The 26525-nt window shown below is 41.4% G+C and overlaps 1 protein-coding gene across 1 annotated transcript in view; it reads right to left on the reverse strand.

The window, feature by feature from the left end:
• The window catches only part of dgkza (diacylglycerol kinase, zeta a), a 98549-nt gene extending 72946 nt beyond the window's left edge, over positions 1-25603 (reverse strand). Inside the window, exons 1-19 of the mRNA XM_071545101.1 lie at positions 24556-25603; positions 20975-21083; positions 19874-19969; positions 19209-19286; positions 17158-17220; positions 13992-14057; positions 13307-13375; positions 12784-12855; positions 11390-11506; positions 11168-11239; positions 10158-10256; positions 9926-10008; positions 9619-9679; positions 9342-9455; positions 7047-7184; positions 5195-5273; positions 4992-5047; positions 2210-2272; positions 2035-2108 (exon numbers count right to left, since the gene is read on the reverse strand). Of these exons, the coding sequence (XP_071401202.1) occupies positions 2035-2108; positions 2210-2272; positions 4992-5047; positions 5195-5273; positions 7047-7184; positions 9342-9455; positions 9619-9679; positions 9926-10008; positions 10158-10256; positions 11168-11239; positions 11390-11506; positions 12784-12855; positions 13307-13375; positions 13992-14057; positions 17158-17220; positions 19209-19286; positions 19874-19969; positions 20975-21083; positions 24556-25589 (2543 nt within the window). The 5' untranslated portion in view covers positions 25590-25603. The remainder of the gene's footprint in view (positions 1-2034; positions 2109-2209; positions 2273-4991; positions 5048-5194; positions 5274-7046; positions 7185-9341; positions 9456-9618; positions 9680-9925; positions 10009-10157; positions 10257-11167; positions 11240-11389; positions 11507-12783; positions 12856-13306; positions 13376-13991; positions 14058-17157; positions 17221-19208; positions 19287-19873; positions 19970-20974; positions 21084-24555) is intronic.
• Positions 25604-26525: the final 922 nt, after the last annotated feature.

The raw sequence follows: 26525 nt of genomic DNA on the forward strand, positions 1-26525 counted from the left end.
CAGTACAGTGGCGGTGGGTGATGCAGCACTGATGCAGCAGAAGAAGAAGAAGAAAGAAAAGACTTGAGACTTGGGTTCTGCTGACTTGGGACTTGACTTTGACTTGTACTTTGATGACTTGAAAAGGTTTCTAAAGTCTTGACTTGAGATCTTGTGTTTGTGTAAATGACTCAGACTGAAAATGATGAGAGTTGTTCCAGCAGACGACTGAATTGAAATTCTGTTTTCTGAATTTGTATGGAATGATTGAATTTATTGAAGTTGAAACTGATTATAGAAATCAAACTCATGATGCTCTTACCAAGTTTTTATCCTATTAAAACCATATTGCGTTGAAAAGTCCTAGATATTTCGTTTTCTTTAAGATATTAAATTGATACTGGACTCTTTGATTTGTTCTGACTTGACTTGCTGTTCTACATTTAGACTTGAGACTTGACTTGAGACTTGTGCCTCTGGAGCAAAGCTGACTTGGTCACACCTCTGAATCAAAGCCTTGAGAGTGTAAACTCAAGGTGGTTGTTGGCACATCAAGATGACCTCTCTGTGGTAGATGGACTCATCATTGTCTCATCATTGTCTCCGAGGTTCCTGGAGGTTCAGCCATTGGTGTACAGCAGTGGTCTAAAACCTTGTCGTGGACTGCCAAAAGTCTGCAAGTTTTCATTCCAACCAATTACTACAGAGCTGATTCCACTGATTAGTTCCCCTCTCTCTAGTTGAAGGTGTGCCAATTAGTGAGAACAGCTGGTATGGCCCCCATGGTTTAAGACCCCTGCTGGTCTACAGGAATAGAGGAGAGATGAGTGTTCGTCAAGACAGGCCTTTGAGCGAATGCAGGGAAACCATCCTCGAATATTGCCTCTGGCCAGAAAAGGCCATGATCCATTTATTGTGCTGGGCTTGCTTGCCTTGCAACAGCTCTGAGATGATTATGTTGAAAGCTGAGATGGAATCCACAAACAGGATCTAAGTGTAGAAGCCAGAGGTGTTCAGGTTCCAGGAAAACAGTGGAGGTCCGAGTTGACCACATCATCCACAAAGCGACTCACCCTGTGGACACCCTGGCCCTCATTTACGAAACGAACGTACGACAGAAAACTGGGCGTACGGTCATCTCCACGCAAAGCTCGGCATTTATCAATTTGGACGTGAGCGGAAGCTACGATAGTAAATCTGACTGAGTTGGAGAATTGTTATTAGACCATATATTCTGACTGGCATCTAAGCATATGCAGTCACATATTCATCACTTAAAAATATGTAGCCTACTGGTTCAATTGGACTTGCGACGTTAGAGTTTCTATTTCGAGGTCGGAGAACTTTCTCTTCTTGGACATATTAGGCATCTCCATGTCGTAAACTCTAGGGGCGAGGCCTCTAAACTGAGAATATCTAGGGCCGCGATATTTAAATGACGATTGTTTTCATAGATTGATAAATGAGGGCCCCTGTCTCTAGGTCTGGAGAGCAGGACTTAGAAAACACCGTAATGTCTGTCAACTCAAATTTGTTGATGTAAAAATATAAACCTCCTGTCTTGCTCTTACGAATCTTAATCTGCCCACATCAATTTGTGGTCGGGGGTTCTGAGGTGTTCGGGAAGTGCCTGGTCTCAGAAAAGAAAAAAAGCCATGATGCACAAACTCCTTGTCATCCTTGATCAGAAGCTGCCTCTCATCCATCTTGTTAGCTAGAGGTCAAGCATTTGAGAAGTAGAGCGTGGGCAAAGCAGAGTGAAATCCTCTCCGTCTTTCTCCGTGAGTCCATGAGTGCATCGCTCCTCAGAATTAAAAGGTCTGGATAAAACTCAGCTGCCGTTTTATCCTTAATGTCCAGCTGTGTGTCTTTAGTAAAGGAATTGCACATGTTCCTTACTACTAAAAGAAATACTAATTGAAAAGAAAAGAAAAGAGAAGAAAGAAAGTAGTGACTTGTACCTCTGCAGCGTAAAAACAGTAGTAGCAGTAGAAGCAGATGGTGGTAGTAGTAGAAGAAGTAGTAGAAGGTTCTAGTAAAAGCAGTACTACTAACCTGGGGATGTTGAGGAAGACCAGACACTGGAGCTTCAAGTCCTGAACCTTTGATGTTAAATCTGTCCCATCACACTGGAGAGAGAGGGAGAGACAGAGAGAGAGAGAGAGATAAACAGTGACTCACTGACGTCACTCATTAGTTGACTGATTGATTGACAGGTAGGCCTACTCACCACTACTTTGATGTGCTTGGACAGGTCTTTGGAACTTCCCATCAGGAAATCGGAGAACGCCGTCTGTATTGGAGACACACAGGTAAGCAGTGTTCTCTGAACAGGATCAAGCAAGCCTCGGCTGCCTTTGGCAAACTCCGAGACGGGATCGTCCCATACAAGAATCTCCCAAAGTTGCCGTCTACCAAGCAGTCTGTCTCACCGCACTTCTTCACAGCTGCCAAACCTGGTTCTTCAATATAGGATATAGTCTGCAGCACATCCTAGGAATCATCTGGTGCGATCGTGTGCCTCATGCTGTAATACTTCCAAAGACTAAAGCCACTTTTCTACCGCATGGTACTGGCTCAACTCACCTCGACTCTACTCGCTTTTGGTAGTACCACTTGGTTTTCCACGGCAGATAGTACCCCCTCAATGTGCCCCCCCCCACAACTGGTCGTCATAGCGACGCCGCATGAAACTGCCGTGATGTCATCTTCAACGCGACACACACAGCAACAATGGAGGATATCGAAGGGATGGTGTTCTTGATTCCCGGAGAGAGGAGAGTTTGGGAAAATCCTACATCAGAGCTCAGACGACGAGACGACTCTGGTTGCTCAAAGGCGACACAAGAGGGTAAGCTAACCTGGTAGCTAATGTTAGCATACGTGTTTAGTTAATTAAATTAAAATTAAGATAAGTTCAAAAATTGCTGCCGCTACAGTAACTTGGCTATTTAAACATGGCGGGTTTGTGCAGGATGTCCCGTGTCGCGCAATGATGACGATTCTCTCTGACCAATCAGTAGTCTGCAGTGTTTTCACGTCACCTTTTGGTATGGCCTCAGCTCGCTTGGAACCTCGACGGAGGTGCTACCAAAAAAAGTAGCAGGTACCAGGTAATATGGTACCTGGTACTTGCCCAATGGAAAACCAAAAAAGGCGAGTCGAGTCGAGCCGGTACCATGCGGTGGAAAAGCGGCATAACTGTAGAAGTATCGAGGTCACGGTCACGCAAAATACCAAGTGCACTGGCTTGGGCATGTCAGCACCTTATGTTCAGACAGAACGCAAATGCGCGCAATGTCAATGGAAGGAAGCGACTAGAGCAAGGTGGATGTAACTAAAGCAAAAGCCAATCATCAGCAATAACACTGGCCGAGGACATCTGACCAAAAAAGTTCACGAAAGCTAGACTGCTGCCAGTAAAGCGAGGAGAGAAATTCCACCTCGCCTCCCGTCTGAACAGATGGTCAGCATGCCCCGGGAGCGCCTGAGGATCTCACCTAGCCAACTACATCTCAGCCGACCTTCTGCCGGGGGGACCGAAGAAGCACTATAAGGACCAGCTGAAAATATCTGAAACCCACAGACCTGGAGGATGCTGCTGTGGCGAGAGGGGTGTACAGATGTTGGAAGAGGAAAGGAAGGCAACAAAGGAGCAAAAATACATGTCAACCACCACTAGCTCAAACTACACATTCGGCTACTAATTACCTACTAAACAAGTCACAATTGACACTCAGAAGTGGAAGTCATTGGACACCATGGACGACCATAAGCATGTAAGCAAGTGTAGTGTGCATCATGTGTTACTACTAGTAGAGGGCGCTGCATTTGATTGCAGTGGGGACATTCAGCCAGCTATAAAACTACTTTTCTGATTGAGAGGTTACAGCAATATAGCAAGCATGTGCGATGTTATGTCTGAATAATCAGTCCTTGTTCTGCTACATCCAACACCTCACCTACACATGGCTACTTATCCCCATGACGATGCTCATTACAGAGCTTGGCAGCTCAAATCTCTAAGGCTCCAGGGAGATATGTGAGAAAGCCAAGCAAATATTGCATTCAAAGTCACCAAAAAACAGACACCTTCTACAACAATGAAGGCCTGTATTGCACACACAGTGGTGATTATGTGACTCAGAGCAAGATATTTCTTTTAGAATACTGAGTCATAGCTAACATGCTGATTCCCAGCCATCCTACATGCTCGAGTTTTTCTTTTTTTGCTAAACGTAAAGTTGATGTTGGCATCGTGAACCGAGCGATTTGAATGAGTGAATTGCGTGATTATTAGGGCCGGGCCTATTGCAGTCCCTGCACCTACTGTAAGTTACGCCGCTGGAGTCCAGGAAAGCAGCCTCAAAAACAACTAGCTCAGATCCGTAAATCACTTGAGTCAGATATTAAACATGATTAACAAGTGAACACCAGGCTAGTGAAAACACAAACTGGATCCAGTCCATTTTCCCTCCAAAGGATAGTACAGTTTCATGTCTAAACAAAATACTTTAAACCAGTGATTCTCAACCTTTTTCATATCAAGGACCCCTAATTTAGTCTACATTAGAGCCACAGACCCCCATTTGATGAGATTTTGTCTCTCTGACCCAAATCTGAGAATATGATTTTGTCCAGAATTCCATGACTATCTGTATTGTAGGTAGAGAGATAACAGAGAAACTATGATCAAAATAGTCATTCTTCTACATTCTCTAATTGTGTTAACTTCTTGTAAATGAAATAATGCTGAAGTTTAACAATTCATCAATTTCCTGGGGACCCCCTGGAACCCCCTCAGGGAACCCTGGTGGTCCCCGGACCCCACGTTGAGAACCACTGCTTTAAACTGTACAGGACTAATATATTCATACACACTCACACACACACACCATGACACTCCAAACTCCACAGTTATACAGACAGTCATCTATAGTTAACAGATGCGAACAAGAAAAACACACTGATCTTCTTTAACATAGATCCTTTCTAATGGAAAGTGCACTCACCCCAGCATAGAACATCTTATTCCTAAAACGACTGTTAAACTTCTCTGGGTTGGCTTCTATAAGAAGAACAGACAAAAGGGGAGAGAAAATTAACACTTTTAACTTAACATTTTGAATGTAAAAGTAACACTTGATAGAAATGTAAAAAATGAAATAGAAAAAGCAAAAGTTCCCAAAGTGTTCAGTGATCAACATGACTGTACCTCTTGACTCGTGGAACTCGAGAGTCACATGGGCATCGAACCCGAGGCTGAAGTAGTTGTTGAACACATCTAGAGGAAGCTGACACACACACACACACACACACACACAGGTTACATCTCTGTAAAATATAGGAGACAGCTTTGTCTTACCATCTTAAGTATTATCTAGACAAAACACTATGGTTAACTTAACATAACTGCCCTTATTAGTATAGTATATACTTGTCATCAGTATAGTCAGATTATCACCTGACTACACTGATGATAAGATAGTGAAACTGAGCACTAGGTTAACTAATGTATGAGACTTGATAGGCGTGTTTGTGCAAAGCACCTAGAGCGTCATGACTGTTCAATATCTATAAAATCTCACCATTTTCATGCCAAAAAATTAATTAATGTATTTATAATTTAGTCTTGTCAGAGTGGAAAAGCCTCTGAAACAGCATTTAGACCATAGAACACTAATACTCTCCATTGAAACTAAGAATATGTAAGGATATAAGGATATGTACCTATAGGATGTGTAATCTGATCAAAATTTTACATTAGAATCACTTCAGGTTAGGGTATTCCCATAGACAACCAGAGTAGTACTGATCAATTCCACAATAAATATGTAGCCTAGTCAATCAAACTGCATCATATCCATCATATCAGAGGTTGACAGCACTGACTGATCGATTTCTGTTTTTTAATAGGCCAATATCGGCCCCATATATGGACAAACCGATATATCAGTCTAACCCTAGCGCATACACTTCAAGCATACTTGGTCCAAGTGAAACGTTAACTGATGCAGTAGGCTGGGTTTGTATGCAGCATGGCAACACCAGCCATGTGCATCTACACTGAGGGATTTATCTACTCTCTCCCATGCTCTTTATCCATAGAAATGCAGAGGTGGCACGAATGCACGCAAAGTCAATGGAAGGACACGAACAGAGCAAGCTGGAGGCAACTTTGCTCTAGGCGAGACAAATTGCAGCAAAGAGGCGTTCACTGCAGTTGATTTTTTTCAACTTTTGATGCCGTAAAGCAAAAAGCCAATCAGCTTCAAACAGGACTGTAAATTTCTTGTCTGAAGAGTTCGGACATATGATGCGGGCCGTGGCGCTAACCATGGTCAGTTCCAAAACCTTCTTAAGAAAAAAAATCTTCTCAAAGTGCCATTTTTTTCTTAACTTTAGTCTTAAGAAAAAAAATGCTATTCTCAAAAACAGTTCCTATATATTTTCTTAACTTTCTTCTTATGTTTCTTCCTAAGAAAAAACGTCATTTGAATTCTCCCTGTCCTGTTCCTAAAAGTTCAATTATCACCTCGGGCACAAAATGACCAAACTAACTTTTCTATTCTCAAAACTCCTCATCCCGAATCCTACAGGATGAGACTCCATCGATCTACTCTGAACCACAAACAGAAGGGAGTTCTGATCATATCTTACATGAAAACAAAAGCACTTTTTTGGAGTTGGTAAAAAAAAAAGAAAGAAAGTGTTTTAGTGTGGAGTTACTCTTTAAGGAAAGGGTTGGAGACAGAAGAGGCAATGTAACTCCCCGAGGCTGCCAGCTGTTAAGAGTGGACTTTCACTTAATTAAACTGCCCTGCACATGTTAAGAAGCTCAGGACTAGAAATCGCACAATCCCATGATTTCTCAGAAGATTTGAAAATCTGGAAAGTGTGTGAGACAGTAACTTTGTGTCTAATTAGGTGAAGAAGTGAGTGTCCACAGGGAAGGTCTTTGGATAAGGTTAACTACTGCTCAGAGTATTAGAATGTGATGCCTGTGTTTCCGTGTGTGTGTGTGTGTGTGTGTGTGTGTGTGTCTGCGTGTGTGTGTGCATGCCAACCTTGTCAGTTTGTTGCTCATCCTGCTCAGCCCCTGCATTGTGGTTCGGTTCAACCTGTAGATTCCATCTGTCTAACTGGACTACAGTTCCATCCTCAACATGGGACAGGATCTTAGACACTGGTTCATCTGTATAGCCCTGGAAAATGATATAGAACACATACACATACAGTATATAACATATACATAAATTTGAAGTACTAAATCATAGTCATATTATAAGTTAAATGCCAATTAGCAGTATGTGTCAGCTTAAAAGAGATCTGACAATCATTACTTTTATATGGGAGTTTTTAAAGCAACATGGGTCAATAAACAGGGGTCAGATTCACAAAACCTTCTTAAGAAAAAAAATCTTCTCAAGTGCCATTTTTTCTTAACTTTAGTCTTAAGAAAAAATTAGGAAAAAATGATATTCTCAAAAACAGTTCTTACATATTTTCTTCTTATGTTTCTTCCTAAGAAAACACTTAGGAATAAATGGTATTCTTGAAATGAAAGTTCTCAAATTTGTTCTTGATTTTGTTCTTAACTTTAAGACGGCCCTTCACCTGTCTTAAAACTCCTACAGTGAAAAGGTAAGCCTCTAATATCATATATTTAAACACATTTTAGACAAGTAGGTTATAGTTCAAAGTCTTCACAGGTTCCCCTACACCTAACATTAAGATGAACATTTATTGTAAAGCTTTATTTGGTGTAGGGCCAGGTAGGCCTCTGTCTCATGTCTGTTGAAAATAAGCTGCAAATTTTACAGTTACCAACAGCAACCAATGTTTAAATCTTTGCTCTAGTTGCCCTAAATAGGTTTTTCCCCAATTGTTTTGTAGATGGAAGCACTTTGGGTTGCCTCCTAGCCTTGTCTCCTAGCCTCCTAGCCTTGTCTCCTAGCCTCAATGGCAGTAAGCCTAAAGTTTATTAACCAGAACTAATTCAGGCCCTATTCTGAGAAGTTCTTAAGTAGGAAAATTAAAGAAATTCGTAAGAAATGAGACTGTTACTAAGAAAATATTGAGGAATTGCACTTAAGAGCCTTCTTAAGAACTTTCCTCTTATGTCATTTCTTAAGATCTATCTTAAGACCACATTGATGAATCCGGCCCCAGAGTTGGAAAGAGGCCAAATATTCATAGAGCACTGGTCACGATAACTGCAAAAATATTCAATGTGTCAACAGAAGCCGTGTGGAAAATCATGACATGACATTTGCCAAACCCAGACAAGCTGCATCAGCAAAGAGGAACAGCGGGGGCAAGTGGAAGCTCACTGACAGAGACCGACTGAGTTTTGACTCCACAAAACTACAGACTCAGAAATCACTACAGAACTGAACCAGCACCTCTGCGATAGTCTTAACATAAACTGTACTGAGCTTCACTAAGCTGGTGTTTATGACACTCAGAAACAGCTTGTGTCAAAGAGTCATATAGTCCAAAATTTCACTTGTCGGTACCACTCAAGGTGGCAAATTCTAATCAAAAACTTTGAAAAGGTATATGTCCATAGATGATATTTTGGTATGATAACCATTGCTGAATGGTAGCTTTGTCACAGTAATCAGCTCATGAAGTTAACCACCCCCTACAATAAATTGGACTGTAGGCGCTGATGCATATCCTATTTTAGGCTCATTTTCAGGACCTTTAGTCAGGTTTTATGAGAATATGTTTGATATCATTTTAAAGGGTAGCTTCTTAGCTTTCATTCAAGCCCAGTTGGGAGTCTGTCTGACAAATAAAGAGGTCGCATGGGCTCTTCAAAGTGTCAGTGACATTCATTTTTCCACAATTTTCACCTAAACTATAGTCTTTATTTGAGCACTGTGACATCTGGAAACATCACAGACACAAACATCAAAAGCTGGAATACTCACAGGACTGTAAGGATTCAGAAAAGGTATAATCTACCCATACTATCCCATCATGAGGGGTGATTTTGGGCCATAAAGTAGAAGAATGACTTCTCGAGGGAAATCTCTCACTTATGTTCTTGATTGTGAGTAATATGGTGAGTTGTCATTGTATTGTAATAATAATGGAAAAAAGTGTATGTTAGGAGAAAGACAAATGAAGCCTTCAACCCACATTGTCTGTTGTCAACTGGTAAACATGGTGGTGGATCTGTAATGGTATGGCGCCATCTACTGGGAGTCATTAGGTCTGATTAATGATCTGCATGGTTGTGTAATGGCTAAGAGGCCATTTTACAGGACTGACTGTATCTGTATCTATTCATAGCATTAATTTGTGTGTGTGTTTGTGTGTGTGTGTGTGTGTGTGTGTGTGTGTGTGCCCACCCCTCCCCAGTTGAGGGTCCTGGCGAGGTCATTTCCTGTCCCCAGTGGTAACACGGCAACAGGCGGTTGAGGGTTCAATGCCAGTTCATCGAGACAAGACAGGATCCAGCCCACCTAGATTTATATATATTTACACACACACACACACACACACACACACAGAGAGTCAGAAAGACACACGGTTACAGAGACAGAGAGGTGACCCACCTGGATATCCGTGTGTGTGTGTGTGTGTGTGTGTGTGTGTGTGTGTGTGTGTGTTTGTGTTACTACTCACTGTTCCATCTCCTCCACAGGCCAGAATCCTCAGGTTGTGGACTTTACGATACAGCTCCAGCCTAGCAGACACACACACACACACACACACACACACACACACACACACACACACACACACACACACACACACACACACACACACACACACACACCATGACATCATAATCTCATCATCCAAGGTTTCCCTGGTCATTGGTAAAATCAGGGTATCTAACATCAGTACTAGTCGTTTACCGTGTAGTGTGTGTGTGTGTGTGCGTGTGTGCGTGTGTGTGTGCGTATGTGTGTGTGTGTGTGTGTCCTACCCCTCCTTAGGTCCTCCTTGGCTCAGGTCAAACACCTGTCTGGGGTTCAGATACCACATGAAAGACTGGAGGATCTTTGTGCCCTTATAGAGAAACAAATGGACATTTAGAAGACTAGAAACATACTAAACTAACCCACAACTAGTTTACTGACTGACTGACTGACTGACTGACTGGTTTACTGGCTGACTGAGCTCTTTACTGGCTGGTTGACTGGCCGGTTCATTGCTACCTGGTTTCCTCCGCTCTTGGGGTTGACGAACACCAGCAGGGGTTTCATCAGTGGTGAGGGGATCGGTCGGATTAGAAACGGCTTCCACTGCCGTCCCTCCTGTCAGAGAAGAAGAAGGAGGTCAGGTTGGTTGATAGGCGATTTGTGGTGCAACTGCAAAGCCTCCATTAGCATTTTAGTGATATAATGACAAGAAGAAAAAAAAGAAGAAGAAGAAGAAGAAGAAGAAGAAGAAGAAGAAGAAGAAGAAGGAGGAGAAGGAGAACAAGAACAACAACAAAACATCTTTGAGAGGAAAGAGACATGAATACCGTATTTCCTCTAATAGTGGCCGGTAGTCAATTAAAAGCCGGGTCTCCAATAATGGCCGGGGCCGTGGTCGACACGAATAAATAAAGGCCGGCCCCAAATACAGGCCAGGGAAAAAACAAAGGAAAAAACAACGGTGGATACCGGTAAACTCCTGGTGCCTGTTATATAATGTAACTGTAGTTTGTAGTAACGTACAAGTGCCACAAGATGGCAGTATGCCACAAGACGGCTCAGCCAGCGGAAGTCTCTGTAGCATGCCGTCGGCGATTACCGTAATTATCGGTAATGCGTTGCAGTAACAAAAAAACGGCTACCTAACGTACCCCAACAGAAGCAGATCAGAAAACAAGGAGGCTTCGTACTAAAATATGAGCAAATATACTTATCAAACAGAGGGAATTAGAAATAAAGGCCTGTCTTTAATATAAGCCTGCTTCCAATAAAGGCCTGGTACCCTCTGCAGTTGAGGGAAATAAAGGCCCGGGCCAATATTAGAGGAAATACGGTAGTCAAAATGAATTAATTAGACAATAAATTCATCTTAAAACATTCAGACCGAATGTTTGAATGGAAAAAGATGAAAATGAGAACACATTTGCTGGGACCATTCTGATAACTAACAGGAGGAGGCACAGAAGGAATACCATATAGAGCATGGTTGTACAGGAAGGATCATATATGGCACAAGCAGGACTGACCTCAGCTCCTTTCTTGCTGCTTTTCCTTTTGAACGACGTTCTCTTCTTCTTCTTACTGGATTTCATAGACGACTGGATAGGGAGAGACAGAGAAACGGAGACTGAAAATCACTGCAGCTCCTTTGACTTCCTAACAGGGGGGGGGGGGTCATGGGGCCTAAGAGTAAGACAGATCAGAGAAAGGCAAGACAGACAGAGATTATAGGAAGACAGTCATGTTACCTGATGGCGGCGGACTCGTATGATCCATGTGGGCGGGACTATGAGAGCAGCGTGAGCTCCTATTGGACAAGCCTCCTCGATCTGCTGCAGCATGAAGCAGGACACCTTGTTGTGGTACTACAGAGGAAAGTACAACATTAAAAATAAATACAGTTAATTTGTTAAGATCAGTAGGCTAGAAGACATACTACTGTGCAGTGTTGGGGAGTAGTTTTAAGACTGGAATTAAACTAGTAAATTAATGTAGTTTAACTAGATTTTGTAACAATTACATTTTGTAGGGGTTTGGTGGTAGTTTAATTTAAATTTGGATAGTGTTTTTAGTATATTACTTTTTTCTAATTTTGAGGCATAGTTAACTACTACAACTACATTGAATTTTTATTTATTTCTATATAGTTGATATTTTAAATAATTTATCATCAAGGTTGCACCAGTCAGATGTTACAAAAAACTTTTTATCTCCAGTGTTGGAGACATAAGACTCCTTTCAAAGTCTAGTGGTAACACTTTACAATAAGGGTCACTAAGTTAAGGGTTAGTTAATGCTTAACAGTTAACTAATGTGTAATTTACTAATGGTGTTCATGTTAACTAAGGTATTCATTTATACATTATTTAATAGTTTATAAAGATGACTATTAAATAAAGTATAAATTAATACCTTAGTTAACATGAACACCATTAGTAAATGATTACCGGACACATTAGTTAACTGTTAATTAAGTTAACTTAGTGACCCTTATTGTAAAGTGTTACCAGTCTGGTTTTACAAGCTACGGGTTACTTCACATTGGAAGAGGCTGAGCTACAGCAATGCTACTCTCAAGAGAAATATATTTGTGTTCGTAAAGTAGTTCAAACTACTTTGTAAAAAATTATCTCGCTGACAAAAATTTGAATTGAATTGAATTTGTATTTTATTTGAAACAAAGTGAAGGAATGTTGACAGTGTTTCTAATAACAGTATCTGGCCTCACAACTTTCTCTTGAATGTAATGTCCATCACTCCTACACTTACACTCAAACTACAATATCTGGCTTCAGCACAGAGAGATGTGGAAGGAATGCTAACTTTCGGTTGGATGAAAACTTAAAACAAATACCCAGATCTTCCCTCAACAGCTCTACTAACACTCACTTACACTGCAGTCGAGTTCAAGAGTTCACCGCCACTCAGTTTTAGTAAGTTAAGCTTTGTTTATAACACTCCTGGCAACACTTTACAGCTTTTTTTAAACTAGTACGCTAAATGTAAAAAGGGTACAGTGCAGTAGTATTATCAAGAATTTGCAATGAAAAATCAAATAGTCCAATATTATTATACAGTGTAAAGTAAGAAAGCGATATGATATTTTGGGCATATCAACCAGCCCCTTATCCACACTACTCACAGCCTGTTTGCACCAGGAGCAGCTGATGGCAACAATCTCCTTACTGTGGAAAGCAAACTTCTGCTGGAAGCCCTGGTCAGAAAAAGAAGAAGAAGAAATGGCACTCTGCCATCAACTCTCTTAACAAACCTACTCCGCAGTAAACATTCAGCTGAACCTCACTGACAAGACACATAAACACATTATCTTCAGAAATTATGTCTTTTTTATAATGCTTCTTAATTATTTTGTACTATTCAATCTATTCAGTGTAACTAGCCCATGGTACACTGCATTTCTGGACACTCACTGCACAGTGTTTGGGAAGCTACTTTGAAAATTCTAGTTTTACTAAAGTTACTTATGTTCAAACTAATAGGATGAAAAAATGCAATTCCCCTCTTCAAATATATATATACTGAATGTATAGAGATTTATATAGTGTGTATAAATATATGACTTGCACTTTCCTGTTGCATTAAATGAGGTCCTGTTATTCTGAAAACATGGTAAATAGAAAAATAATGTTAGAATTACAACTCACCTTCCCACATTGTTTACATTTCCCTTCTTGCCTCCTCCGATGCACCCAATGGTGACGTACCACAATGGGCTGGACACACACACACAAACACACACACACACACAAAATCTTCATTTCCCAATCATTTCCCAAACCATAAACAAGTAACAAATAATATTAATAATACTAATAGTACAACTACTACTTAATAACTAATAATTAATATAGCTGCAAACCAGCCGTTTATGTTTACATTTTTGTTTGTGCAACTTCACTGTCAACTTTATTTGTGTGTCTTGGGCAAATGGCTGTGTGTATCAAAATTACCTGGAATAGCCATGATGTAGGCAGTTGAAATATAATATGTGTAAAATTTGGTAGAGATAGAGAACTTTTCAGGACTGACAAAAAAAAAAAAAAAAACATGTAATGGCAAGGTTGGCCAGATGGTGGCGCTATGGATCACACTTTGGGGCCAAATAATTATGTAAGGTTTGTTTGCTCTAGCTTAAGCTTATAAAATTATGCCTGGCTTCCTGTTTGCAGATCTTCAGTGTCAGCTCTGTGTGTTGCAGTCAAACACTCGAGGCGCAAATGAAACCAGAATGTGCTATGGATTCATGTTGAGTGAAGGAAATTTGGTGGATAGTAACATGAACAATAATGATGATGCTAATAATAATAATAACATCTAAAGGAAACTTACAGAACTTACCTCCCGTATGTTCCTAGAGCCTGATTCTCTGAAAGATGGTTTACACCTGAAATTAATCTGGAGAGTGGAGGAGGAGGAGAGAGGAAGAGACGAGTAAAAACTCAAGTTACAGATGTAACTGTGGTTCTAATTCATTTGTCCTGGCTGCAGAGGCAATGCTTAGCAGTGGATGGTTATTACCAACAAGGTCAGCAGGAATCAACCTGCAACCTCCTTGAGAACAGGCTGAAGATGTTGGTAAAACAGTGTGTTGACCCTGTAGAACTGGGTAAAGATGCTGGTGAAGGCCAGTATGTCACTTAATGACCTAGTTGGCATTATTAGGAAGAACGGGGTGTTAGGCCAAAGAAGCCTGTGGTTGCTATGCTGAACACAGTGTTATGTAATCAGCATTAGAGCAATTGTGGGAAGGCACAGATGGGATGGGCCAGCGCGTCCTGCCCAAGTGGACTGGTCGTTTCCCTCAGGGAGAACCAGAGTGTGTTGTGTGAACCAGAATGAGGGTGATCCGAGGCAAAGAGGTCTACCTCTAGCTTGCCATATTTGCCCTAGATAAACTTCACCATGTCTGGGTGGAGTCTCCACTCCCCTGAGGGAGGTTCCTGATGGGAGAGAAAGTCTGTCATGCTGTTCTTCACACCGGGGAGATGTATGTCCCTAAGGCTTTCAAGGTGAGGGAAAAGCATCACATTCAGTGACTAGCTAGACTGAATCTCGGAACCCATCGTCTATCGGTCTGACGACGATTAGACTCTAGGGGCGACGGCCAATATTTTGGGGTTTCTAGTGTAGCCAGCGGACATCCGGGCCAAGACTTCCTCTTCCGTGTGCCGGTCATTGTCCGATTAGCAACTTGAGACGCGAGAATGGAGTTGGAGTTGAGAGACGACGTCTACGACCGGATTGTTTCACAAGTTTTTTAGGTCCAGATGACATTTCGGCTAATCTCGTCGTCTCTCAACTCCAACTCCATTCTCGCGTCTCAAGTTGCTAATCGGACTGTAAACAATGACCGGCGCACGGAGTCTAATCATCGTCAGACCGATAGATGATGGGTTCCGAGATTGAGCTAGACCTGGTGTCGGGTGTTCTTTTATGGAAGACAGTCAAGGTGTTGTCTGACCGTAGGAGACTGCATATTCATCCAGGCATGGAAGGACTGAACACTAGCCAGCAGCTGTGAGCACACATGCTCTATTCCAGACAATAGCTCATGACATAAGGGTAGGGCTGGGCGATATATCAATATTATATCGATATCGTGATATGAGACTAGATATCGTCTTAGATTTTGGATATCATAATATCGTGATATGGCATAAGTGTTGTCTTTTCCTGGTTTTAAAGGCAGCATTACAATAAAGTGATGTAATTTTCTGAACTTACCAGACTGTTCTAAAACAGGGAAGGAAACCCTGTCTTTGCATTTTATTTTGATTGTTTTAATGAAAGTGCTTGTGACATCTCACATGTGGTTTTGACTTACAACTGAACACTTAGCCTACTTCGTAGAAAATACCGAGATACATATCGTGTATCGCCATTCAGCCTAAAAATACCGAGATATGATTTTTGGTCCATATCGCCCAGCCCTACATAAGGGCACTAAAAACAGTTAATTTACTGTAACACGGATAGGGAGCTAACGGTGCAAGAAATACCTACCTGAGCCTGCTAATGGCGTGCAACTGGAGTGCAACCGTTAGTCTTGGCGCTACCACAGTACAGGCAAAAACCAGGATAGGTGTGGATAGCTGGAGTTGGTCAGTCATAGCCTATTGATGATAAAAACGTAGCTCCAACCTGGTGGTTATGAGTCTACTAGTGAATAGCCACCAGCTAATTCAGTAGCTACACAAAGCAAAATCTGTCACTCGACTTAACCTATAGCTGTGAACTATGTGTGACAAGATAGGAGCAGATTTCAGGATGACGGGACGTTCACACAGGGAGGTAATACTGCCCTGCTCCATCCTAGGTCACATGACTTGACAAATGCTTGAACTGTGTGTACGTGAGACGGATAATATTCAGTGTTGAGCACTGCCTCTGGCGGTCAGGTAGAATCCATTTTATTCTGTACTGATGCTGGCCATCCCCAGAACACTTGAGTCAAGAACCTGAAGACAGCAAGGCACGACCAGAGATGGTTACTTCCACAAACCATGGTTAAACCTGGCAAGTCCCAGACCTTGGGTGGCATCCACCTTCTCACCACAAAATACTTAACCCCTCCCTATTATTCTCTCTGATCTCTGATTAAGATCGTACAATCGCATGGTTCCATATGATTAGTGAAACACTATTAATGTCATGACACACAGGCAACATTTTGAAGCAATATAAGTTTTAAGTGATAGTGAAGGACCTTATGACAGACTCGGTAAGGAGCTGTCGTTGCTTTGTTTAGTTCAAGAGCAAAATAGGTTTTGACTTTGTTGTATGTTGTTGGTCTGCAACTTTTCAGTTTGTCTTGATGCTGTTTCTTGGCTAGGTCTCCTTTGAAAAAGATATTCTGAATCTCCAAGGGACTAACCTGATTAAATAAAAGTTAAATAAAAATATATACATGGGTAATTTTACCAACTATGAACAAGAATGTTTTTTCCACAATACTTTCATTCCTCATTGCCCACTGCCTTATCCATGTTGACTTTGTCCCTGTCGCCAATCCTCATCCCTCCACCTCCACTGCCTCGGGAAGTTGCCTGGGTATCATGACCTTTCCAGATAGGCCCTTACCATTTAAAATCAACAGGGGCCAACCCCCCCTTCTGACAGCCAACCAAACCTGTCAGATCTGGAATACCATTTTGATTGACAAAAGAGTGAGCCAGAAGATCCAGATGAAATGTGATTCGGAGAAACCAAAATTACCTTTTCCCGATGGTGGAGGAAGATGAACAAATGTGGTTTAGTTAAGAGGGAGTGTGTAAGACCCAGGCCTTAGAAATCGCTTGGTATAAGAGGGCTGTCATATAGAGAATACATGCTTTATCATGTTGGTTACAGGCTCAATTTTGAATTGATTGAATTGAAAAGTCAAGACACCAACCCTAGTGTGTGTACCTCTGTAAAGTTGGGGTTATTGACAGACAGACAGAGCAGGAAGAAGAGGAGAAGGAGGAGAGAGGAGGAAGAGTTTTGTGTATCTCACTCTAAAGTTGGGGTCATTGACAGGCAGACTGTCATCCAGCAGAATGGCTCTAGAGCTGGGAAACTGGAGGTTAGACAGGATGGATGGTTAAATACAATTGGCCCCTTTCTTTCAAATAGATAGCACTCTGCTTCAATTACAACACAACACACAGTATCAGAAGGCTTTAGAAACAGTTCAGAGGACATCTATAAAGGCTGTGGCAACTTGTAGTCTCAGAAACACCTGTTTTCTGGGGTAGCGATTACCTTGGAATTATATGTTTACTGAGACAATTGCTTTTAAAGGAATAGTTCACCCAAAAATGAAAATTCTGTCATCATCTCCTCACCCTCATGCCAGTTGAAACACAGGTGAAGTTTGTCCATATAACACACAGGGAGGTTGCCAGCACAACTCCATAGCAGCCTTCTCCAAAACAACTGAAGTCAGTGGGGACCAGTTCTTCAGAGTTCCAAAAAGACCTACAGTATATTTACACCATCATTTAGTGCAAATCTTAACTACAGCTGATTGATTTGCAACAAATAATGGTGTATAGGTCTTTCAGTGTGATTGTTTGGCTGTTTTGTTTTGGAACTCTAAAGAACAGGTCCCCATTGACTTGGCTGCTACCAAGTTGTGCTGGCAACCTCCCTGTGTGTTATATGGACTAACAAATTTCACCTGTGTTTCATTTGGCATGAGGGTGAGTAGATGATGACAGAATTTTCATTTTTGGGTGAACTATTCCTTTAATTACTTGCGAAACGATGAATTGTTAGCAGCTGCAAAGCATCCTTCCTAAAGATGAGAAATTAAAAGTCATATTCTAAAACTGAGTTGCACCCCATTGCCTGTTTAAGCTTGTCCTCTCCATCTCTCCTGCATGACTGAAGGTTTAAACCTGCTTCTTTACGCTTTTCCTCCTCTTCCTATCCATCTCTCCTTCATGACTGAAGATTTAAACCTCCTTCTTTAACCTTCGCCTCTCCTTCTTCATCTCTTCTTCATGACTGAAGGTTTAAACCTCCTTCTTCACATTTCTCCTCTTCTTCTCCATATCTCCTTCATGACTAAAGGTTTAAACCTCCTTTACGCTTCTCCTCCTCTTCCTATCCATCTCTCCCTCATAACTGAAGGTTTAAACCTCGTCTTTAAGATTCTCCTCTCCTTCATCTCCATCTCTCCTTCATGACTGAAGGTTTAAACCTCCTGCTTTAAGCTTCTCCTCCTCTTCCTACCCATCTCTCCTTCATGACTGAAGGTTTAAACCTCTTTCTTTAAGCTTTTCCTCTCCTTCTTCTCCATCTCTTCTTCATGATTAAAGGTTTAAACCACCTTCTTTACGTTTTTTCTCCTCTTCCTATCCATCTCTCCTTCATGACTGAAGGTTTAAACCTCCTTCTTTAAGCTTCTCCTCTCCTTCTTCTCCATCTCTCCTTTATGACTGAAAGTTTATCCTGCTCTTCCTCTCTATCTCTCCTTTATAACTGAAGGTTTAAACCTCCTCCTTTACATTTCTCCTCTTCCTCTCCATCTCTCCTTCATAACTGAAGGTTTAAACCTCTTCTTTAAGATTCTCCTCTCCTTCATCTCCATCTCTCCTTCATGACTGAAGGTTTAAACCTCCTGCTTTAAGCTTCTCCTCTCCTTCTTCTCCATCTCTCCTTAATGACAGAAAGTTTCTCCTCCTCTTCCTCTCTATCTCTCCTTTATAACTAAATGCTTAAACCTCCTTCTTTACATTTCTCCTCTTCCTCTCCCTCTCTCCTTCATGACTAAAGGTTTAAACCTCCTTTACGCTTCTCCTCCTCTTCCTATCCATCTCTCCCTCATAACTGAAGGTTTAAACCTCTTCTTTAAGATTCTCCTCTCCTTCTTCTCCATCTCTCCTTTATGACTGAAAGTTTATCCTGCTCTTCCTCTCTATCTCTCCTTTATAACTGAAGGTTTAAACCTCCTCAGTGGATTTAACAGGGGAAATCAATATGGGATTAGAGCTTCCACGTGGATTCACCTGATCAGTCTGCTTCATGGAAAGAATTCATGCAAAATCATTGGAACATTACCTTCTCCAGTTGCTCTATACAGATGGTGTGGACGACTATCTTGCACGCAGCACACTTCCTACGACTCACTGATTTTTGCTGGAGAGAAAGAGAGATAGAGTGCGAGAGGGAGAGAGACATTAAAAACATACATAGAGAAATTCCAATTATCATTTGAAAAAAAAAGAAAAAAAAAGAAAACGTAATACCATTTCTGACCATTGAGGGTCAGTCTTGTACTGCTGAAATACTGTCAACTTGGAATCACCACAGAAATATGTGGATATATAAGTGGATATACTATACTGTATGGTATGACATGATAAGATATGATCTGATGCCATGATATGAGATGACAGTGTATATGTATGACTTTGATATGATATGACATGACTTGACAGGATATGATATAATATGACATAATATGTTGTTTTAATGTGGTGTATTTACATGATGATTTACTGTATATTAATATAAATACACAGACATAATGAGTCACTAACTCCTTTTTGGTAAATTGGAAAATTGGTGAATAATTTCCATTGTAACGATACATATACATACTGCTTTATTGTTTGACAGTGAGCATACATACTCTCTCTCTCTCTCTCTCTCTCTCACACACACACACACACACACAGAGGGAGAGAGAAAGAGAGAGAGAATCAGAGTATCAGCCTACTAACCTGTGTCCTGGCGATACAGTGTTGCTCTCCTACATAACAGTAGTCTCCAGATACATTGGTCTCAAACCAGATATGATCTCCATATACAGCTGCCTCCTAAAGGGAGAGAGACATAGAGACAGAGAGAGAGAGAGAAAGGTTAGTGAGAGGAGGAGGAAGGAGACGAGGGAGGACAGAGGGAGATGAGAGGACAGGAACTCAAAGCTGATGATTTTTTTTTTTTTTTTTTTTTTTTTGATTATCATCATCAGCATCAGATATACAAAATTATCTAAAAGCATAAATGGAGTAACAGAACAGTAACAAAGAATAACAGACATATAAATATATACAACGTCAGGGGTTACAAACAAAGCTTGACACAAACAAATACAAAATGAAAATGGTGCAGTAAAAATTATATTAAGATGTTAAATTTGGAGCACAAATTTAAGGTTTTCACAGCTTTTCTATTGCATGAGGTAGATAATGTTCTAATGTAGGACTCTGCTTCCTTTTTAAAGGCAAAAAAAAAGGGTTTAGTTTTTAACACCTTACATTTATGGATATAAAACTTGGCCAGCAATATGATGAGATTATACAGAAAAAAAAAAAATTCTAATTCTTTCCCATAATTTGTAAAACCAAACAATACATCCTTCAAGCAAAGTACAAAAGCGTCATAGGTAGAGTCCAGTATAAAGAATTTTTAATATTATATTTTCCATAATTGCTTGAATTATTTCATTCACTGAATTGAAAAACTGATGAGGGAGCAGGAGAAGAAGGAAGAGGAAAGAGGAGGAAATGAAAGAGGAAAAGAAGGAAGGGGAGGAAGGGGAGGAGGGGAGGCGAAGAATGAAGAGGAGGAGAAGAGGACGAGGAGACGGAGGAGAAGAAAGAGGGGGGAGAAAGAGCAGAAAAAGCAATGGAGGGAGGAGACAGAGGAAGAGGAGGAGGAGGGGGAAACCTGCTTCCATGGTCTGGAATGGCGCCCATAGGGTTCAAAGGGAAAAACCACCGCTGATAAGGAAAAGTCCTTGATGTCTATGCTGAAACTTGAATATTTGAGCATGGTTTCATATCTAGGGCCGGTGTTTAGTCAGACTGATCAGAACTCACGGTCCAATCCACTGTACTCCGAATATTCGCTTCTGAGTCGGTCCTGTTCAGAGATGATGTACTGGGCTGACAGGCCAGATGGTGCAGGCCGGACTTGGCTATCGCTTTCCTGGAGACAGAAAAGAGATAGAGATGGAGAGGGAGGGACAGAGCAAGGAAGAGATTGATAGAGAGAGAAATGTGAATGACCTTATTTGGTTTTTGATACCACAAGCTAATAAACTTCAAAGTGGCAAATATCAAGAAAACACAATGTCGATCTAGTTTGTCTGTTAAGTGCTCACGAGACATTTACACAGATATCATATTTCACTGATTTAAAATTTCAATATTTCACAACGCTTCCTGGTAGTGTTAATACATTAATACCCAACATGGTGTACATCAAATAAATTCAAGAAAAGTGAATTGTGATTGCCTTTATGGAGTCCATTCCAATCTTTTAAAGGATCACAGGATTAAAATTAGGCCGTGTCTATTCATATTTTTGGGTGTTTGGTATTTAATATTAAAACTTGTTGCTAACAATATGTTTCCCTGGTAACACCTGGAGGGCTAACTAATATTTAAAATACAAACACTTCCATCCCATAATTTACACCAGAACACGTTCGGTAGAGCGCAATCCTCTGCCAACGCCGAACAACATGAAGGTGAATGTAATGCTGTTTAGCAGACGATTTGTAAGTTCAGAATGTCCGAAATTCCCACCAGCACATAAATGCCTAAGTTATGGCTAAACTAGAAATAACCGCCTCGTGGTTGTATGCCTCCGCTAATAAAATTTGTTTTATCATTGCAAGGACAGTCTTTATTTATTGAACATATATAATTAATGTGATTATTAGGTCAACTTAAAGGATTTTGGTGTCTGCAAAAGTAAGTGACAGCACTTCCACCGTTTTTGTAGAATGACCCAAGATCGCTTTCTCAGCTACAGTGGTAAGCAAAACATTATGATGTCACAGTGAAGTTGACCTTTGAACTTTTGGATATAAAATGTCATCACTTCATCATTTTATCCTATTAGACATTTGTGTGAAATTTGTGAAATTCTAATCAGTTCATCCTTGAGTCCAAGTGGATGTTTGTGCCAGATGTAATGAAATTCCCTCCAGGCGTTCCTGAGATATCGGGTTCATGAGAATGGGACGGACGTGAGGTCACAGTGACCTTGACCTTTGACCACCAAAATCGAATCAGTTCATCCTTGAGTCCAAGTGGACGTTTGTGCTAAATTTGAAGAAATTCCCTCAAGGCGTTCCTGAGATATCGCGTTCATGAGAATGGGACGGCTGTCTGTACGTATGTACGGACGTACAGACGGACATATGGACGTATGGACAACCCGAAAACATAATGCCTCCGGCCATGGCTGAATCACCACCAAAGCCTAATCAACTAATCCTTGGGCTAAGGGCTGTCTGTCCACCAAATTGCAGCCAAATGTGTTCGTAACTTTTTGAGATGCATCTTGCCCAGACAGGAGTGGAAACATAACCTGCTTCCGACTTTGTCTGAGTACCTGCTACTCCAAGGAATACTTGAAAGTACATTCATTTTGAAAAGTGAATTTCAAACATCAGAGGTGTCTCCTCCGCACATAAAAAAAAAAAAAAAAAATGCACCCTCTCTTACCGGTACAAAATGAGTACTCTCAGGGAAAGAACAATCCAAAGCCCTAGCTCTCTGTCCTGATGACGCACAGTCAGCCAAAACATAACAATATAGGGTTACACTATTAGTCTGGGGTCACTGGACAAAAACAATTGGGATCTAATCCATTTTTATCCATTAGAAAAATCTAACACCTGTACACTGAAACATGTATCGATTTAATTTTTTGCAGCCTACCAGAACAATGTTCTGAAGTTTGTTCTATACCTGTTGGTTGGACTGACTATAACATAGTGTTGATTACTAGAAATACTAAAGTTCCAAAGAAACCTCCACATGTTACCTTGTAGAGAAGTCTAAAAAACGTCAATATAGATTCTTTCCAGGGGGATCTAGCTGCAAGATCATGCCATACCTTAAAGACAAATTAGATCATGCAACTGAATGTTTCGTAAAGCTTTTAATTGAAATGATGGACTATCATACCCCAGTAAGGAAAAGAATGGTTAGTGCGTGTCTCTTTCAACTGAGGAAGTTCTCAACCAAGTGCTCCAATCCTCCAAAGATTGTAAGAAACCATTTTTCAATTTTAAACAAAACACTGTGGATTGGATGATACCTGACTGGTAGAACACATATGTTTATATCAATGGGTATTTTTTCCTCTATCATTTCAGCTAGAGTGTGGCCTGCGTCAGGACAGCTGCCTGGATCCTTTGCTGTATTTGATATAGTATGTAAATGATGCTCACGATAGTACTGTGTGCATTGCTGGGTTCTCCAGTGCACAAATACAAGAGTCTGATATAAAGAGAATTAAAAGGTGGGTAGATTTAAATAAGGTTGTACTTAATGTGACAAAAAACAAAGGTGATGCTTAGTAGTTCCAAAGGGAAAAAGCAAGCTCAGAATCACAACTGCCATGTACTGCTGTATATCTGAACTTGTAACTGCTTTGTATTTGTTTTAATATGTATTGATTAAAGTGTGTTTCAATACTGGAACTCTTGGGGCCAAAAACTGAAACTCAACACCACTGTGTGTGTAGTGCAAATGAAGTGGCTTTGCTTTTGTTTAGGCTTTTAGCATTGCGGAAATTGTCTGATACTGAAAACATTATGTAGGCTGGTATTAGTCCAATATCACATACGACTGTCAGTGTCATGAGCCAAAGAATACAGACAGACACACTCTCTGCAAAACACACAGAAAAACACACATTCTCCATATGCAGAACACACAAACACACACCGTTTAACTCACACATACACGCACATGCACGGACACACTGCGGGAACACACTGAACAGGGATTTTCCTGGTTTAAAGTGGGTCTTTGGCAGTGGCCATGTCATATGCCAATTTGCATACTAGTGGCATTTGCCGCACCAGTTTCCGGGTGTCATCAAGTTAATTCTAACTTTTAAAGAGTAACTTAACACCAAACTCAAACCTGTTTAAAGCCTGACATCTAAAGGTAAAGAGCATGCTACTGAAATTGCAATCTGCTATTGGCTGATCTTTGGTGCCAGGTGATGTCACCTTCTAGTCAACAGGTGGTGACATCATGCTTTTTACCATTACATGTCAGGTTTTACAGCTTTGGGTTTGGTGTTAAGTTACTCTTTAAGACCTTTTTCAATAGCGGGTTAAAATGAAATGTCAGACCAATTTCACATCTGAAATAAGCATGAAAATGAATTTCTCACTGGAAAACCAGCACACCAAGAAACTGCAACATTTTTAAGATCTTGAAAACTGAATCAAAGCTGTATTTAAAAGTATTCAATGACCTCTGAGCTATTTCAAGAGATTTTAAGACTTTTCCAGGACCTAAAATGGACCGAAAATCTAGTTGTATGGAAATACACAAACACACCAAAGTGCAGCACAGACTCTCATTCTGTCTGTGTGTGTGTGTGTGTGTGTGTGTGTGTGTGTGTGTGTGTGTGTGTTGTTACATACGACAGGAAGTTGTCCCATGTATCCAAATTAGGGTCATAGTATATCATTCCCTCTCGTTGCCCCACTGGTGAAGAACAGCTTCTATGGAGCATAGACCCGGCATGGGGCAGATCTGCCTCTCTAGCCCCAGGACTGGAGTTCAGACCTGGGCCGGTCAACTGAGGGAGACTGGGGCTGGCTGTGGATGTCTGGATGATGTGGTTTAAAGCCCGATACGCTTGACTTGACTGTCGGCGATTATATCGACCGTACACTCCGTAAGCCGCTTCGCTACTCTGATAGACCGCGTCTGCCGGAAGGAGGTGGGAGGAGTTCCGCCTCAGACAGCGAGGGGGGCGGAGCAAAGGGCGAGGGTTAATAGTTTCCATGGCGACCGCCTGGGCCAATCGAGTCTGAGCGGCAGACCCAAAGCTCACATCCTCTTTTCCTCCGTCTGTTCTGTCGTTCTCCATCTCGCCGTCGCTGCCTACCTCTCCGTCCGACTCGGAATAAGAGCACAGAGAGGTTTCTTCCTCTTCCTCCTCCTTCTCCTCCACTCCCCTCCCCATTTGGACCAAGCTGGCCAGTAGCATGGAGGGCCCTAGCAAATGGGGTTCGATGGATTTCAGTTTGGGGACACGCCGGCGGCGCACCGCCAACCCTCGGTGCACGCAGGAGACCGCCACGGTGCCGGAGCGACAACGGGCATAGTGGGGTTTGCACTGAGACGCTCCTCTTCCTCTCTCTGCGGTCGTTTCTCCTCTTCCCGATTCCCCTCCTCCTCTTGTGTTGGTTAGTCCTAACCCTACGCTGGATCGCCGCCTTTGTCCGCTGGCTACCAGTAAGCCAACACTGGAGCGCCTGCGTTGATCAGTGTAAGCTGGAGGTAAACCAACGGAGGACCGTCTACGTTGCGCTAACGCCACTGAGGGCAGACCGACACTAGACCGCCTCCTGGCTTTACTGGCTTGGACGGCTGGACTGGGTCGATGGGCGGCGGCGGGGTGGTTTGGTCGTTTTTGGCGACGATGGAAATGGCGGAAGAAGGTATCCATGGTGACGTGGAGTCAGGTAGAGCGTGGGAAGTACTAAAAATGATATATGGCATCTGACTTAAAGGGATTAAAGATGGTGGAAGGTGGTATCCATGATTATAGGGTGGTTCCCACTAAAACGAGTATCCATGAGAAGGTAGGCCCAGTTCCTGCTGGTCCCTCCCCTAAGTCCACTTTCCTCTCTCTCTATTCTCTTCCCTTTCTCCTCCTCTTTCTCTCAGGTCTTCCTATGGACATGCTGTAGGTGCAAACAGGCCGTTCTCTTAATAAACAGTTCCCTAAATCATTACCTCAGCAGAATGAATTGAACAATCATTTCGATAGAATAAATGAATAAAAATAAATAAAACGTTTCCTAAATAGTTACCTGGAAGACTAAATAGTGCCCTCAACTAATTAAAACAAATGAAATAGGTAAACAATAGGTAATTGTTCCTTTCAAAGATTAAGTAGTTCCCTCAAAAGAATGAAAATATTCTGTCAATAGTTCCCATATTCATTAATTTTGATTTAGACCAATGGTTCTATGGTGCAGTGCTGCATTGCTCAAAGTTGTTAAATAGTTCCATTTATTGATCCATTCACATTTCATTTAGCCTGGTGAGTCTATGAGAACTGGTGCATTGCTGTGTCTTTTGACCTGTATGAACACAGGAATCGGACCACTAACCTAAAACTTAGCAGCCCATTGCTTCCCCATTCGCAACTCAACACAACGTAAGTACGTAAAATACCTGATGAACCCGGAAATCATCATTCATACTGCTACTATAACTGTTACTAACAAGTAACTAAACCCCAAACCCAAATCTGTGTAAAGCCTGACATCTAATGTTAAAAAGCATGCTACTGAAATTGTCATCTGCTATTGGCTGATTTTTGGTGACAGGTGATGTCATGTTCTCTCTCTCTTTAAGATTTAATTACTGTTGACTA

Source organism: Centroberyx affinis, unplaced genomic scaffold, assembly GCF_046629955.1.
Source record: "Centroberyx affinis isolate AG114_WGS23_722 - 3 ecotype Tasmania unplaced genomic scaffold, CSIRO-AGI_Caff_v1 ptg004772l_1, whole genome shotgun sequence".
Taxonomy (NCBI): Eukaryota; Metazoa; Chordata; class Actinopteri; order Beryciformes; family Berycidae; genus Centroberyx; species Centroberyx affinis.